Source organism: Heloderma suspectum, chromosome 7 (genome assembly GCF_057233095.1).
Source record: "Heloderma suspectum isolate Gila_16-S chromosome 7, 16-S_ref, whole genome shotgun sequence".
In the NCBI taxonomy this organism is placed as follows: Eukaryota; Metazoa; Chordata; class Lepidosauria; order Squamata; family Helodermatidae; genus Heloderma; species Heloderma suspectum.
This window is the reverse complement of record NC_139464.1, coordinates 59,185,248-59,202,569: the sequence shown is the minus strand read 5'-3', so window position 1 is coordinate 59,202,569 and position 17,322 is coordinate 59,185,248. Positions and strand designations below refer to the sequence as shown.

The 17,322-nt window shown below is 39.1% G+C and overlaps 1 protein-coding gene across 1 annotated transcript in view; it reads left to right on the top strand.

Annotated features, from left to right (window-relative positions):
- Positions 1-17,322, top strand: part of LRRIQ1 (leucine rich repeats and IQ motif containing 1) — a 156,586-nt gene that overhangs the window by 93,726 nt on the left and 45,538 nt on the right. Inside the window, exon 23 of the mRNA XM_084811788.1 lies at positions 5,282-5,383. Coding sequence (XP_084667914.1) covers positions 5,282-5,383 — 102 coding nt within the window. The remainder of the gene's footprint in view (positions 1-5,281; positions 5,384-17,322) is intronic.

Here is a 17,322-nt window from a genome sequence, read left to right as displayed (position 1 = left end):
CATTTGAACCCATGTGTTCACTCAGATCGTTTTTGGAGACTGCATCTGTGGTACTGTGGGTAGTTACCCAAGCAGAGCCTCCTTAGTAGCAATAGCTAGAGAGATTTGCCTGGCTTCTTCACTGATACATTTTAGGTAGCAAAGCCTTTTTTATTCATAGGGCTTTGTGGGAGGCAGATGAATAGCTGATATTCCTGCTTTTTAATGTTGCTAGCTATAATTGTCTTGTTACACTGGGTGTGTCTGTGTGTGTGTGAGAGAGAGAGAGAGAGAGAGAGGGTTGTATATATGCCATGAGGTTCATTTGATGAAAGGCGGGATATAAATCTTTTAAGTAAATATACATATGTACAAATACACACATTCACACACTCACACTGACATTCTTCTCTCTGTCACACTGCAATATGATCCAGGTAGCTGCAGCATAACAGAACTAATGGAAAATGTGGAGAAATGGTACCGCTGTGTGACTCAGCACTGAGTGCCATATGGATTTCACCCATACCTCCCTTCCTCTATTATTCTACTTACACTCAGAGCTATATGCAGCCAAGACCATAGGCTAGGAACTGACAAGCTATCAGGAACTGCAGGGGAAAACAGTTTTTCTCCCTGCCTACATAGCTCAGAGCAGCACAATTAGAAGAGGAACAGCAACAAGAAATGGCTATTGCCCTCAAGTCCTGCTTGTGAGCTTTCTAGAGGCATGTGGTTGGCTGTGTAAGGAATAAGTTGCTGGGCTAGGTGGACCTTTGGTTTGATCCCTCATCACTGGTAGAGTCATCCTATGCTCATAAGATCAGAGTGGCAGCAGGTTCTGAGACATGTCAGCATTTCCACTGGCCATAGAAGCTGCTGCCTATAAGGTGTCAGGACTCAGCCTTGATACCTGGCTCTAGGAGGCGAGTCTGGGGTGGAAGAGAAGAGAAAAAGGGGTTAAAACATTTGGGTGTAAAGGGCCTGGGGTTTCCGCCCTCTGCTCATATCCAGAAGATTTGCCTGTCAGTTTAAAGCCTGGAAGACTATGGGCAGTATCCAACACTGCCCATGTTCCAGCAGGACCCATTGCCAGTGCAACAGGAAGCTAGCACTTCCTAAAGCAAGTGGAAATGTGCCAAAAGGCTGATTCCAGAGCAGAACAGGTCAATGGAGTTTGCCAGAAGAAAGCTGCATTGACCTCTCCCAGTCTGGAAATGAACATTTCAGCTTGTTTCTCGGGTTGCTCTAGGAAATGCTAGCTTCCTGTCGCACCAGCAGTGGGTCCTGCGGACGCGACATAATCAAGGCCCCATTGGGTACTGCCCTGTAGTTTTGACTGAATCATGCTCAAAGTTAAATGGCACTTCTCCATTTCAGGAATATTTTGCTCACTGACTCTATGGAATAGTTGTCTAGGTCATATATTCCATTTTTGGAGGGAAAAGTGGGATATAAATAAATGGTGAAATAAATAAATAAACAGTGATATTGAGCACTAATCCGCATTCAAAAAAGAAGGAAAGTGACCCAGGCTATTTGCATGTATGCATTCTTTTACCAAGTCTGTCTTTGTCAAAATCTGAAAGTTTGCATGTAGGGAAATTAGATTCTGGCATGTATGGTCTCAGGACATGGTTTGAGTGCACATGATGCAGCAACTTTGCTGCTGCTGCTTAGCCAATGCTTAGATGGGAGACGGCCTGGAAACCCCATGTAAGCTGCCTTGAGTTCCATGATGGAAGAAAGGTGGGAAATAAATATATTAGTTAGACAGGCAGACGCGCACGCACGCGCACACACACACACAGTTCTTACTGCATTTCTCAAAAGGAAAGGCTTAGGTTAGCTTTCTGTATACATTGTGCTGTATGAATATATGAGTGCTGTCAAGTAATGGCTCAGAGGGCTGTTCTGCTTTAATCCATTATAGTTATGAATGTTTGTTCAAGCAGTTAAATAAGTTGTGGCCACAGTTTAACCATACTAAAAGTGTGCTGTGATTTATTCATATACTGTGTCCACATCAACTACTTTGCTCTAATATGAGATAATGGGAAAAGTGTGGGCAGGATACCAAAATATTTTACAGCCATAGAGAATGGGCGAAATGTCAAAATATTCCCAAGTATAAAGAATGAGAACTGTATTTCTCAATTTTACTTTGATTTTTGTAGATTTGATTTTTAGCTTCTAAATCCCAGTCTCAGGCAGAACAATCCTAAGGAGGGTGTGGATTCCCTGGAAGGAGAACCACCACTTCCTAAGCCCTGACAGCTTGTGCCAACCAGGGCAGAAAGTGTGTGTGGGGGAGGGTTCCTCCCTATTCCCTCCAATGGACGGGAATTTACTATCCTACCTCTTGGGCTGACATAGATTCCAGCTCTGCTTGGGATCATGTTAAGGAAACAAAGGGACATAGGTTTCTGAGGATGGGCCATTTATGCCTGTAATGTTGCGTAGATGGACCTACACAACAGTAGTTTTCTGGAAAGACGCAAGGCACCATTTTGCATAACAATGGCAGCTTGGGGAAGGAGCGGGCAGCCCCACAGCGCTTTCCAATTGCTCGCCAGGCCATCTAAGGGCTCACACAACATGACGAGTGGGCGCAGGCAGCGGTGGTGGCTCGGCGAGTGACTGGTGTCCCTGGATGGAAGTGAGTCCATCCATCCCTATTGTCACAGGTCCTCACTTCAATCCCTCTTATATGCAGTTAAAGGATCTTGGGTGGTAAGTTTGGTAAAGGCCTTTACCAGAGATCTGGAAAGCAGAATTAAAAGTACTGGTTAATTAGGCCAATAGGCTGCCTCAGTTTACTCTTTATATCCTTACAGTCTTTATGGTGCCATTCAAGAACTTTAACATAAGAGCCCTGCTGAACCAGACCAAAGCTCTGTCCAGCCCAGCATCCTGTTTCCCACAGTGTCCAATCAGATGCCTATGGGAAACCCACAAGCAGGAGGTGAGGGCAATGGCCCTTTCCTGCTGTTGTTCCCCAGCAATATGCTGCCTCTGATCCCTGATGTAGCACACAGGCACCATCTTGGCTGTATCCTCCATCCTCCTTGTCTAATCTGCTTTCATAGCCATAAAAGTTTTAAGTTGCTGGCCATCACCACATCTTGTGGTAGCAACTTCCATAGTTTACCTATGTGCTATGTGACAAAGTCTTTCCTTTTGAATGTCCTGAATCTCCCTCTATTCAGCTTCACTGGATGACCCTCAGTAATAGTATTATGAGAAAAGAAGAAAACACTCTCTGTCTCTCCACTTTTTCCACACCATGCATAATGTTATAAAAACTCTATCATGTCCCCTCAAAGCCCCAAACAGTGCAGCCTTTCCTAGTAGTGGAGTTACTCCAACCACTGATCATTTTGATTCTGATGAACAAACAGGGAGGCTTGGATGCATAGAACAGGCAACAAAAATGCAACAATGAGCAGATTGGCAAATTGTTCAAAGGATAGATATATATATATACCCTGAGTCATAGGGCTGTCACTAATTTATATATTGCATGTAATGCCATTTTTATGAATGTGGTAGATGCAGTATCAATATGTTATTTGTTATTTATAGTCCACTCTATCCCAAGGGCTTTTGACCAATTTTACGTTGCAATCCAAATAAAAGTTTTTAATCGTCAAGCCCCATTGGTATTAATGGCACCACTTCCAAATAATGGTGTTCAGTATTGTAGTCTAGGTAATACACACTTTATTCTCTTTCCTTTTCTAGCACATGATCTAATAAAATATGTATATGATCTCTATAAGAGCCAAGGGTCCACAATATTGGTCTGCCCTTGCTAGCCAAACCAAAAATTGTGGTTGCCAGGTGCCCCCCCCCCAACAGAGACATATTGGTCAGAGACAAGTACCTCTGCCCAACAGCAAAGACATCCCCACCAACCTTTCCTGCAGGAAAGGTAGGTGGGGAGCATTCTGGCTTGCCCAACAGCGAGCAGCAGCTGAAGGAGCCTTCTTCTCCCCACTTCTCTTTCTTTCCTGCTGCAGGAAAGAGATGAGGAGAGTGGAGATTCCTGCTTATGATTGGTGCTGGAGCTTTGACTCCCAACAATGAGTCGCTGCTGAAAGCCTGGTCACTTGTCATGTTTGCCAGGGGATGGTATCATGCTAACTGTGGCAATTGCAGTGAATGTTATAGTTGAAGGCTGATAAGGGTGAAGCCATAGAAACAGAGCCATAGGCATGTCAGTATAGTTCTCCCAATTTCAGTGACACATAAGGATGCTGCAGGGGCTGATCAAGTGTGAAAGACCCATACAGTTAGCCCCACCCCCATTTCTACTCACAACCACATGGTACTGTATTATAAGGAAGCCTTTTCTATGCCACTGGGTTTGTGAGTGTGAAGGGGGGCTTAATAAGCTTAAATGAAGGCACATGAGAGGTTCTTGTGCATAGCAGTGAGCTATATGTACAAATGCTGCGGATGAGGATCTCACACTTTCAAACAGATGGTTCGTGCTGATATATTTAATAGCACTGATCACCTATTGAAATGGGAGGCAGGAAGTAGAAACAGTCACTCTCCCCCTAAGCAGCCCACAAGTAGCCTATAGCACTGACCATCTGTTCAGCACCTCCCACACTCCAGGTGCTGGACGCAGTGGGAGTTATCTTTTTTCAAGGGAAGGGAAGTTCCCTTCGTAGCATTTTTTTGTATGTGCAAAGGGATAATAATATTAATGTATAGAAGAATCTTGTTTTTATCGGCCGATGGTCTCTTACCTGATTAGGCCTATTATCTGCTTTGTACAGGATATATTGTTTTTAAAGGCTTTAATTAATTACAATTCTTATTTAGCTTTAGCACCAAATAATAAGATACCTGTACTTCTCAATTTTGAGATAGACATCTTTATTCAATATCCCCAGCATTCTCAACTAGTTGGTGCAGTTACAGAGTTTATAGTCTTTCTCAATAGTTTATGAATCTCTTTCTCAATAGGAAATGCAGTTTCCAACTAGAAGACTCAAATGTTAATTCAAATATACAAATGTTGTTTGTCCTTTAGCTTTACATTAGTAACTGGCCCATAGAATAATTGGGCCATAGAAGAATTGTTTAAAATATGTCATTTAAATCAAAGTGCTTTCTTTTTTATCCTTTTAACTCTTTAATGTTAGAAATAGTATATTTTCCTTCCTAATGTAAAACCTACAGAAGATATTCTGTTTCTTTTAATAAATGGCTAAAAGGCGAATACTTCTTTTAGGGAATGAATGAGCAAGATCTGACCTTTTGATTTTAACTTGTTCTTGTCGTCTAGACCCAGCTGTGCGCCTGGCGTTGTTCAAAAACAATGAAAATAAACATCCCCCTATGAAACCACCAAAGAAGGTACAGACTGCAAAAACTGGTTACTTTGAAGGTAAGCACAGGAGTTTCATTTTATGTTTATCTTTGTGCTCAGATCTTCCAAAATTATAAAAAATCATACTGATAGGTGGATCAATTTCCTTAAAATACTTTGCTTTGGGTTAGCAGTGACAAAAGCTTTAATGCAGTTAATATAAATCTGCTGGTGACACACAGACATGGCGTACTCAGGTGGAAATTTTAAACTTCAGAGTCTCTGAGAGCCCACCAAAGTGATAGCTTCATTCAAAATATATTTCCTTCATTTCTTGAAAGTTGGGAGGGTGGAATTTAACATCAACAGCAAGCACACATATGTTATCTGTTAAAAGGGTTACTAGTTTTGAAAGGGGATGCCCTAGGAAGTGAAACAATTAGAACATTTTTTAGTTTGTAACTAGAATATATCACAGTAGTGAAAAATTATAAGGAATAAGACATCTAAATATATGGTATGTTTCTTGAGTGTTCCTTGTCATTTTGACTGATAAAAAATTATCAGTGTTAAAATGAATCCTGGCACAATCTAGACGAGAAATGAAGAACACAATATGTACAAAATTATATCTGGCAACCGTATATCCAAGGGTATTTGATGCTGTATTGATAGGCATACGTGACCAACTTGTTTGGTTAAAGTTATTTTCATCTTTACTGTTTGTATTTCAGACTTCCAGGGTTTCAGTATTCTCTTTCTAGTAACTTACATAATACATAATGGGAGGAAATAAAATTGTACATATACTATGAAAAGTCCACTGAATGGATTGGAATAAAATTAACTATAAATTGAGATTAATAATATGTCAGAATAATTATTCTGAGCTGACATCAAATTCTAGTCCCCCTTTTGATTTTCAGTATTTCACATTTTTCATGATAATAACACAAAACCAATAGGAGAATGAAGATAGCCTGGCAGGCATATTAATCTGCAGAGTGTAAATACAGTGTGTGAATTCCGTAAATATTACATTTTCCTCCCTTTCAGTTCAGATAAACTTTTAAAAGATTGATTGAAAATATATTGCCTAAACTCTTCATAATTGTTTTCCACATATTGTATTGTCCTTTATACTTTCAGGCTCTGGGTATGTTTATGTCTTCTTACAAAGCAAAATGGCATGAATTAATTGTCTTTGTTTCTATAAGGCGATGCTTGTTCCTCTAGATTCTTTAATTTGCGTTGGGTCAACATAAAGAGCCTTACTTGTGGCCGTTAGTATGATACACAAACTTCTTCCTGGGGAATCTTCACGAGGCACAAGAGGGTAGTAAAATAACATATGATTTTCATAATTTATTCTTCTATAACAAAAGCATAAAAGAGAAAGAGATGCAGGAGGTATCTGTGGCTCCATATTCCACATGGTTCTAAAGCACATGCCAAATTTTGCATGTAGAATTCACAATAGAAGTCAATGCAGCAACATCAGTATAATCTTTTGTTATACCGGATAAAATATTTTGAAATCCTTTTGTACAGTGCAAGCTCTTATCATTGCCTTTTTTGGCACATTTTAACATTTTATGTTAGTCCAACATAAGCAGCTGTTTAGAGTAAACAAGCACGATATAAGTGAAATGCATTGTTCTTACATGCTTTTAAAGATCAGACTTCATTCTCATAATTGCGTAAAAAAAAAATTTCAATTTTTTTCAGACTACAAGACATCCACTGGTTTCTCTTGTTACCATTGAAAGTTTTGCTCTAGATAAAGTAGTTTATTCAGCTTTTTAAAAAATATTATAAAAAAGCAATGTGGAGTACATTTTTACACAGGACAGTTGCTTATGCAGAATAGGAGGGAATAACAAGTCACCAAAATGATGCCTATACTGGTTGCATTATGTGGTCCATACTTTTCATACCCTTCCATTTGATTTTGTTTGTACCAAAAGGTCCAGTACTATCTTTGCAATGCCAATGAATTCTACAGTAATTGATTAGATGCTTTAACGTGACTTCTTAATCCTCCTATGCTTGCAAAAAGTATGTTAGTAAAATTATTGGGTCAAATAGAGCCCAATTTAGACATAGTTTTAAACAATGATTATATGTATTTGACAGTGGCTCCAATTTAATCTAAGCATAAGAAATTGTGTTAAGAATTAAGTGGAGTACAACAATACAGGGATAGTATCTGGGGGCTGTAATGACACCCAGTCTTAATTTCCATTAAGTCTAACAGACATCTGATATCTTCCCTACTCATGATTAACTCAGTTTAGAATCTTCTTATGTTATGAAATGTTTTTAAGTGTATGGTTAACACTCCCTTAAGTGCTTCATCAACATGAAGTAGCTGTTGTGTTGTTAAGTGAGAATTTTCATCATATTCTGGTTATTTAGAGTCCTCTGGTCCTTTGGATGTAAAATCTTCATGTTTCCCAATTCACTTTAACAAGAATTTAACTGACCCCAATATCATTGTAATAAAACACTAAGCACTGTAAAATGGTCAAAAAGCTTGGTTTCTGAGAGCAATGTACCTGTCACTTGGCCCCAGGCTACAGTGCTGGAAGGAGCGAACAGGCCCTGAGCTAAAGCATGGATCCAAGACCTGGTGGCTAAGGAGAAAGTGGCTTACTTTAAAAGAGGCTTCCTTGAGAAGTTCATGACATCTGGCATGAGTTTGTGCACCATTTTTGTGACTCAGATGTGCATTTCTAACCCACGTAACTTGGTCTGGCAATCATGAACTGGACATCTTTAACTTATTTCTTCCCCCAAGTACCAGCTTCTTCTCTCTGCTCACTTTTTCTTCTACTGTGACTTTCTGAGGGTCAGGCTAGGAAAACTGGATGGAGTTGGTGGGCAGAGTCTGAGATGAGATATGTAACTGCAGGCCAATGATTTGTCCATTGTGTATTTTATATAACTTTTTTTTAAAATCATTATTAACAACAACAAAGCCCAAGGAGGTTTGCCTGGTGCCAGGTTTGAGATCTTTTTTGTGCCAGGTGAAGATTTTTTTTATTCACACAGGCATTCTAGATCTTTAAACTACCTTAAGTTCCATTGATTTCAGTGGGTCATCTCTAAGTATGATTAAGTCTGGATCCAACTGACCGTGTTCTATATTAATGTTTATATTATACAGTTTTAACTTGTTTATAAACCACTTGGAGAGTTCTTTGTGCTAAAGAAACAGAATATAAATATTTAAACTAAATGAATTAATTATCTTTTTTTTCAAATTCCTTCATGGTTGATAGGATTGAAACACCACAGAAGGATCAAGCCCTTTATTGTAGAAGATGGAATAGGAAGGGGCACAGGTTAGGGGGACAAGTTTTATGGCTCATATATAGTCCTTTGAGGTCAGTTGTTGTGACGAGGGTTTTTAAAAATGGAGTAGTTATTCAATATATAATGCCAGTTACATATATGAGATACTACTGTTTAACTAGTAAGTATATGTATGCATTATATACATAATTGGACATTTATGTCAGTGAATATGAAAATGTACCACAAATATGCCATGTACTGCAGCTTTCTACAGATTTGTTAGAATGAGGGAGCATGATAATAATGACAAACACATTGCAACCAACCATTATATATATATATATATATATATATATATATATATAAAATCTATGATGATCTGTTCAAAGACCTTCTGACAAATTCCAGCTGTCTACTATAACAGCATAGACCATACTTGAAACAATGCACCAGTGGCTCTCTAACAGCTAGAGATAGATGCCAAGTCATACTTCTACAGTCTTGGCCTCACATTGATTCAGCTGAAGCTGTTTCAGCACGTATGGTAAGCCAGCAAAACTACCATATGGGGTGTGATGTAAAAATGTTGTGCAGATCATATTAATTATAGGAATCCCATGCTCTTGCCAGACATTCACACAATACAGGGATCGTAGTGGTTTCATATGATGGAACATCATGGTTCACCCTTTTGCTAGTGTTGTTGCTGCCCCATCTGGTACTTCAGTTCCATACATTGTCCATGCCGAGGTCCACATGGTCTGTTTAAATGACAGAGCTGTAAATCACTGTCTGATTTGTAGGTATACCAGGTGCAAATTTTGATGTTGTACTTCACCAATGCAGGCTGGTAATTGGGTACCAGGTAGGCATTTCCACTGTTCTCTTGAGTCCCATTTTGAAAATGCGTTCTGTTCAAAGAGCCAGTGTGGTATAGTAGATAAAGTGCTCCATTTGGGTTTGGATTGGGGACCCAGATTCAAATCTCTCTTTAGGCATGGAACTCACTGGGTGACCTTAGGCCAGTCACTGGACCTTTTCAGAAATAATGATAAACTATGATTTAGCATTATGTGCATGAATTTCACACTTCCCCTCTTCTCCTCTGGCATGGCAGCGAGGAGAAGATGAGAAGCTTTTCCTTTTGCTTTTAAGCTTACCGGAGTTCACTATTACAACTGAACTCAGAGGAACTCTGGTTAATAAACTGTGCTTAATACAAACAAGGCAGGATCAACACATGGTTTATGAGCTTGGCTTCTTTACTAACCGTAATTTAAATTAACTATGTTTGTACCTAATCAGGTACTGCAGAACTGGGTGCTTCCAGGCTGCAGCCATGCCAGGGGAGGAAAGGAAAAGAGGAGCCCAGGAGCCCAAGCTTATCTATGTAATGCTAAACTACCATTTAGCATTATAGCCTTCTCCCAGCTTTATGTATTTGACAATATTGTTGGGAAGATGAAATATGGCAAAACAATCAAACCCATGAATATCCTGAGTTACTTGTTATAAATAAAGAGGTTGCTGTTTCTGCAGTCTTTGAGTCTGTGAGGCAGATAATGCCACCTTTACTGCTTTTAAGTTGAACTATAAAAGTATTCAACCTCCTGGTCATATCAGGAAATATAATGGTTTTCCTGGGTGGCCACACTTTTGTTTGTTATTTTAAGAATTTCACTATTCATATTTTTAAAATTTCCAGTGCTTAATGATTACACTGTCTTCCATGAGCAGCCTTCTGTTTGCATTTGGATCATAGGATCACACCTGCAGCACCACTGCATTAATGAACAAGCAATATTCCTAGTTCTGCCAGACTATCCTTTGAAAGGAGGCAAGACTCTGGTTCTTTAGACAGAAGTAACATCCATTGTCTATATTGTCCGAAATAAGAGGTTGCCTAAATATGAAAAGAGAGGAAATAATTTGATTCCTCAACCTCACACTGATCTTAACATAATCATAGAATCATAGAATAGTAATGTTGGCAGGGGCCTACAAGATCAACAAGTCCAACCCCCTGCTCAATGCAGGAATCCAAGTCAGAGCATCCCTGACAGATGGCTGACCAGCCTCATGAATGCCTCCAGTGTGGGAGAGCACACTACCTCCCTAGGTAATTGGTTCCATTGTCATATTGCTCTAACAGTCAGGACGTTTTTCTCGATGTTCAGCTGGAATCTGGCTTCCTGTAACTTGAGCCCATTATTCCATGTCCTGTACTCTGGGATGATCCAAGGCTTGAAGCAGAAACTTTATGATCCGAGGCTATGATCTAATCTAGCGCGTTACCCAGGACAGCGGGAGCTTAGGTTCCAGAACTTGTGATGCAAGCAGGAGAATGCCTCATCATTGGACCAGCCAGGTATGAATACCAGGTGTCTTACCTTTTGCCCTTGCCTGGTAACAGAGCTGAACCTTCTACCTTTTGATTATTTTATAAGTGCCAATGCATATGGTGGCACTTATAAAATATAAACTACTAGAAGGGGGCACTCTAATTAATATCTTATTTTTGACTAATTCTTTAAATCAGACTAAAGGAATTTACAGATAGCTTGTGCCTTTTAAAATATTCATCCATATTTTACATAATCTTAAAGGGGCTAGACCACTATTCTTACCATGTTTTTGTCTGTGCTGTAAGCAAGGCTTTACTTGAGCTTTCTGCAGGTTTTTAGTACCAGATTTCAGCCCAGCTATATGTGAAGTAATAGTAAATCAGGAAGTGCCTTTGAGCATGCTCAGATTGTCTTTCTCTCATCACCAAGAAAGCAAAACCAGCCCCACATGTCACAGGTTAGCCAGACTAGCCCTTTCATTTTGGAAATTATATTGAAACCAGTTTGAGTTTGGGTTGGGTTTACATATACACATTTTAACAGCACCTCTCCAGTTTTCCCCTCTCTTTTTTGAGGCTAAGTCATCGGTGCGGCCCTCCAGTTTGTCTGAATTCCATTTTCGGTTGTGAATACGTATAAAGCCATGACATAAATTTATTACTGGCAATAAAAGAATGCCATGGTCAATTTTTACAATATGTAATGACAGAAGTATCACTAGTTATCTGGATGTTACATTATCATTGGGTGAAAGTTTTTGGAGAACATGTGAGATGATCGTGATAACATATTTTCAGGCAGCTTGCAATGAACGTTTAGCCTTATTAGGTTGTTTATATCATGTCAAAAGGCAAGTAAAGATATTATGGCAACTCATAGTTATAATAACTTGATTTCATAAACTATTCAATTCATAATTTCCTCTGAAATCAGAGCTTGCTTATGAATCTTCAAAATCTAATTTGACTTAGAGATGGTTCACTAAAACTATTTCCTAAAATTAGCTACTGGAAAATGAATTCTTTTTTATTCCAAACCTAGGTACCAAATTGTATGTAACTGGCCTTTATAATATTGCATTGATTAATAAATCTCAATAAATCTCATAAACCCTGAGATCTCAAAATGCGGCGGTGGTGGTGGTGTGTGTGTGTGTGTGTTTTTAAAAAAAACTTCCAAGACAGAAAGGAATCTTTGCTCAAGTATCACAGTCCTATAGCTTTGTTTCTTATTATCTAGTGTGAGCTCACACAACAAAGCCCTGCACATTGAAATATTTTCTCATTTTAAGGAATTAATGGCTCTCCACCATTCCTTTAACATGTAAAATGAGTAGGTTACTTGTGTCCAGTACATCCAAAAAGAGCCAGGATAAAATAAACATAAGGAGTTAGATATCTTGGAAAAAATCTGTCATGGGTTTGGGTTAATCATCTCCAGAAGAAATTCAACTTGATGCCTGAAATGTAAGACTTCTTGGAGAACGCAGCAAAGCCTGAGGCAGTGTTGATCTGAAGGAGTGCTCTCCATGGGTCAGCGCTGCTTTGCTGGCAGAGTGCAAACCCAGTTCACAACAGCAGTGCTCTGAAAAGTTGTAAGACAGCAGGGCCCGTACAGTGCACAAACTGGAGCTTCAGTTACATAGTTGAAATTGTCTAATTTCTCATTGTTTAAAATAAAAAAAATAAAATATGTGCCTGATTTTCTAATCTGCCTGTGACTAACAAATACAGACTTATAGAAATATGTAGTATTTATAGAAAATGCTAGAGAATAAAACGGTAGTGTAGCTTCAGCACTAGGTTAAAAGTCAACTAATGAAACACCTTCATGAAACATTAGAGGTGACAGTAAATACTGTATTGCAGTTAGAGTAGAAGTTATTTTAATTTGCTCTCTAATATATGCCTAATGTTTTCATTATGGTAATGCTGTGTCATAAACCCTATTTCTTAGGTCCCAATCTGTTTCCGGAATCTTTCTGTTTTGAACAAAACTCATGTCTCTTCACACACCCCTCTATGAAGAAATATGATGTCCCTACTGTAATTAGAAGGTGGATTGGTCAGTTCTTGTTAATATTACAATATTTAGCTTTTAAATTCAACACTAGAAGAAATTTGTCTCCAACAGCACCTTCCAGTGTTGTACATTTAATGAAAAAGAAGTACTTCTGTGCTTGAAAATATGTGAAGACACATGAGGTCTGATCTTAGTTATGTTTACTTGGACATGCAAATTCACTGGGTGTAACTCTCACTTTAATGTGCATAGAATTGTAGCCTACAAATTGTATCAATAAAGCCAAAGGTACAGTTCTGGTCACTATGCCTCAAAAAAGATATTGTTGAGTAGAATGGACAAATCTGTTAGTTTCACTTTTTCCCTTATTCGGTTTTTTAAAATCTCAAGTTATTTCTGTCTCGGATATGAAGAAATGTGTGAATTCTGGCAAGTTCTTTTAAAAAACAAATAGAAACAAAATGTTCATCCATCTGCACCAGCCAAATTCAATAGGTACAGCTATTTCCAGCACGAAGAGTACTAATCTGTACCTGTCTACCATATAGCTGTTAAGATGGGGAAGCCTATCAGAAAAAAAGAGGTGGCAAACATAGTTCAGCCCTACATGGTTGAATACACGGGTGTTCAAACCTAGACTTGTAAGAGCTAAGCACTCAAAACCCTGGGCCTCGATGGATGAATCTGTCAGTTTCAGTTTCTCCCACATTCAATTTTTCAAATAAATCTCAAATTATTTCTGTCCCAGCTGTGAAGAAATTTGCAGATTTTGGTAAATTCATCAAAAACTCCTGAAACAAAATTCTCACCCATCCTTATTGCGAAACAGGGAAAGGTGCAAAAAAAGGGCAACTAAAATGATCAAGGAGCTTGAGCAATTCCTCAATGAGGGAAGATTGGGACTGTTTAGCTTAGAAATAGTAAGAGGAAAACATGATAGAGTTGTAGCAAATGATGCATATGGTATGGAGAAAGTGGATTGGAGTTCGTTCTCTCTCTCTCTCTCTCTCTCTCGTAATTCTAGAATCTGGGGTCGTCCCATCAAGCTAAATGGTTGGAGTTCAGGACAGATAAGAGGGAGTATTTCTTCTCAGTGCATTGCTAAACTATGGAATTTGCTACTGAAAGGTGTAGTGATGGCCACCAATTTGGACAGCTTTAAAAGGGGATTAGACAAATTCGTGGAGGATACGGCTATCACTGGCTAGCAACTCATGATGACTATTACCTTCAGTATCAGAGGTAGTATGCCTCTGTATACCAGTTGCTGGGGAACACTAGCGGGAGGGTGCTGTTGCACTCACGTCCTGCTTGTGGGCTTCCTGGGGGCATCTGGCTGGCCACTGTGGGAACAGAGTGCTGGACTAGATAGGCCCTTGGTCTGATCAATCATGGCTTTTCTTCTGTTCTTACTGCTCATGTGTTCCTTCCTATATTACCTTACTTTTGGGAGATATTAGCCATCACATATCTATTCAAGTGAAGATGAAGGCTACAATTTGGTGCATGCTAAGGTGTAGTCCCCGCTGAATTCAGTGTGACTTGATTCCAAGTACGCATGCATCAGTAGGAGCAGATTAGCTAACATTGGTGGTAATATCAGGAACTGACTCATGCAATATCATCATGGCAAAGGACTTTTTCTAAAAAACAAAGAAATCCAGAATGACTACTACATTAGCTGGCCAATTGCTGCAAAATCCTTTGACACCTGTTGTCATTAAAATATATTACATTTTTTTACCACCTCTTACTGAAAAAGCCCTGTACTTGGCTTCCCCATCATGTTCTCCATTAATGTTGACTTAATAGGGAGCATGATCCTTTCTCTACTGCAGGTATTATGGCTCAAGCAAAACCTTTTGTGACAACTATGGCAGAATCATATGAAAGGGAAGTGGGGCACATCTGTCGAACTCTGCCATACTTGCCTCCTAAACCCTTCTAGCTGTCCCTATGTAACTGTATTTGTCCCAAGGATGCTGTGCTATGCTGGAACCAGGGGCAACCATCATCTTCACCTGCTGTCCTGACAAAGACAGAAAGCACTTCTTGTGCCCTTTTCTGCAGCACTTAAGGTTGTTGCTGCCTTGTCACACTGAGTGAAGAAAGTGTCACCTATTAGCACTGAAAGCCTAGCATGCAGTTTAAGTCCTAGGTCTTGCTATGGTTCCGCTGTTGAACACAGGATTGGGCATGATCCTATGCATGCCTTCTCAGAAGTTAAACCTGACTGAGTCCTGTGGGGCTTACTCCCAAATAACTACTTTTGAGTTTGCAGCCACTACACGAGTGACGTTGGCATTCACATTTTTAAAATTGAGCCATGCTTTTCCTTTTTTCAGTAAACAAATATATTTCTGTTGATAACAGTATGATTTTTTTTCCTGCCTCCACAGAGAGCAGTTTTAAAACTTTATCAGACAACATAAATCAGGCAGTACAAACGATTCAGTTCTTAATCTATGAGTGTTCTTCCTTTCCCCCACGTGTTGTTCCTCATGATCTAAAGCTCAGTAATTTTTCCATATCCCACACACAAAGTATAGATGGAATGGAAGGAAGAATGTTGACATATTTTATACTGCATAAGGCAGTCATTTGGAGGAATAAACCCCTGAGTGCTGAAGCATTTCAAATCCTTTTCATCTGACCAGTCAGTGACCTGATGACTATTTCCTGCCCCTAAATAAGGTTGTGACCCAGGTCTTAGAGTGCAAAAGACAGATAATTTTAGTAACAAATTCAAATAGGTTTGGCTGAGGGGAGGAGCGGGGAACAGATGAATAAAGACAGCATATTTGCAAGAAAGATTAAATGATTATAATTTGTTTTATTTATTTATTTTGTAATCTGCTCAATAACCAGTGTTCTCTGGGTGGATTACAAAAGCTAAAAGGATAAAATACAATAGAATAATAATACATGGGCTTAATAACTCTTCTTAAGAACAAACAGAAATGCCACAGGACCACACTATATTTTTCCTTAGTTAATTAACTGTCTCGATTTCTATTATTTACATAGCCATGTGAGCCATGAATTGCCCTCAGTTAGATATTTCTAGTCTTTTTTCACACATATATGTCAATTATGGAAATTCCACCTAGAAAATGGACGATCAAACTAGAATAGATACCATTCACACAATTAGCAATTGTGTGTGTAGCCTTGTCAAAGTAAATAGTAGGCATGGCCCCCTTTCCCCAGTCCATACCAGGACACTGATGTGGGGTGGAGGAGAGTTGGGGAGGCTTTTTAACCTCCCCCCCCCCGCCCTTCTCCGTGATCTAAATCTGAATTAGAGTCACATGCCTGTTATATACATTGGAAGAAAAGCTCCCAAAGGAAGCTTTTCTTCCAGTGCAAATAACAGGTGCAGGGGCCTAATCTGGGGAGAAAGGGATAAAGCCCCACTACCCCCATGCAGGGTCCATATCTGCCGTGCATCTGCTATTTATTGTTTAAAGCTTTCCACACAATTGCTAACTATGTGAACAGCATATTCTATAGTGTGGCCCTGAATGTTCATATCCCAGCAAGTTGTACACCTCCCATTGCATGGAGAATGAACATACTCTCTGTCAATTAATATAGATGGGTTATATATATTAATATATATCTGCAATGCATATTAACTATTACTTTGTATTCACAAAGAAAGTAGCTAGCTAGAGAGTGATTAAAAAGTGGAGCTTCCCCTGCTATTTTCCGATGTGGAGCGGGGATTTTAATCTGCTTTGTGTGAAGTATGGATGTGTGAAATGAGGTTTCTGATTTGCATTGGTGATGGCAAATGTGAAATTAGGGTGTGAAAATTGCTCTGAATTAATTAATTTGGAATAAAAAGGTGTGTTCTGGTGTATAACCCCTTCACATAGCAGGTGTTAGCAGATGAGCAGGATGTAAATGAAGAAAATAAATTTCACGAACATGTTGGTGTGGACAGAGCTACAAATTCTCAAACAATTCACACATTCATGATCTTATCATTGCCAGTGAGATAATGCTATTGTTGAGATTGTGTCATGGTATCTTCCTATTGACTTAAGTACTTATGGTCTGTATTTCATACACACTCACCTTTTAATCATGCAATGCAGAGAGCAATACCTACCTCTAAGAGGGTATAAGCACTAACCATATATTTACTTTTCACTGGGACTTAAGTGCTCTTAACTTTTTCTGAATTGCTCATAGAAATGTTTCTAATTGCTTAACTTAGCAGCTAAAACACTTTTAGGTGTGCGTATTAGGACATGGAAAACCCTGTATAAGGGCATTTTGTTGGCACCATAATGTGATTGACTTGAAACTTTTATGTGGAAATTCCTGTTTTTTTACCTGTGG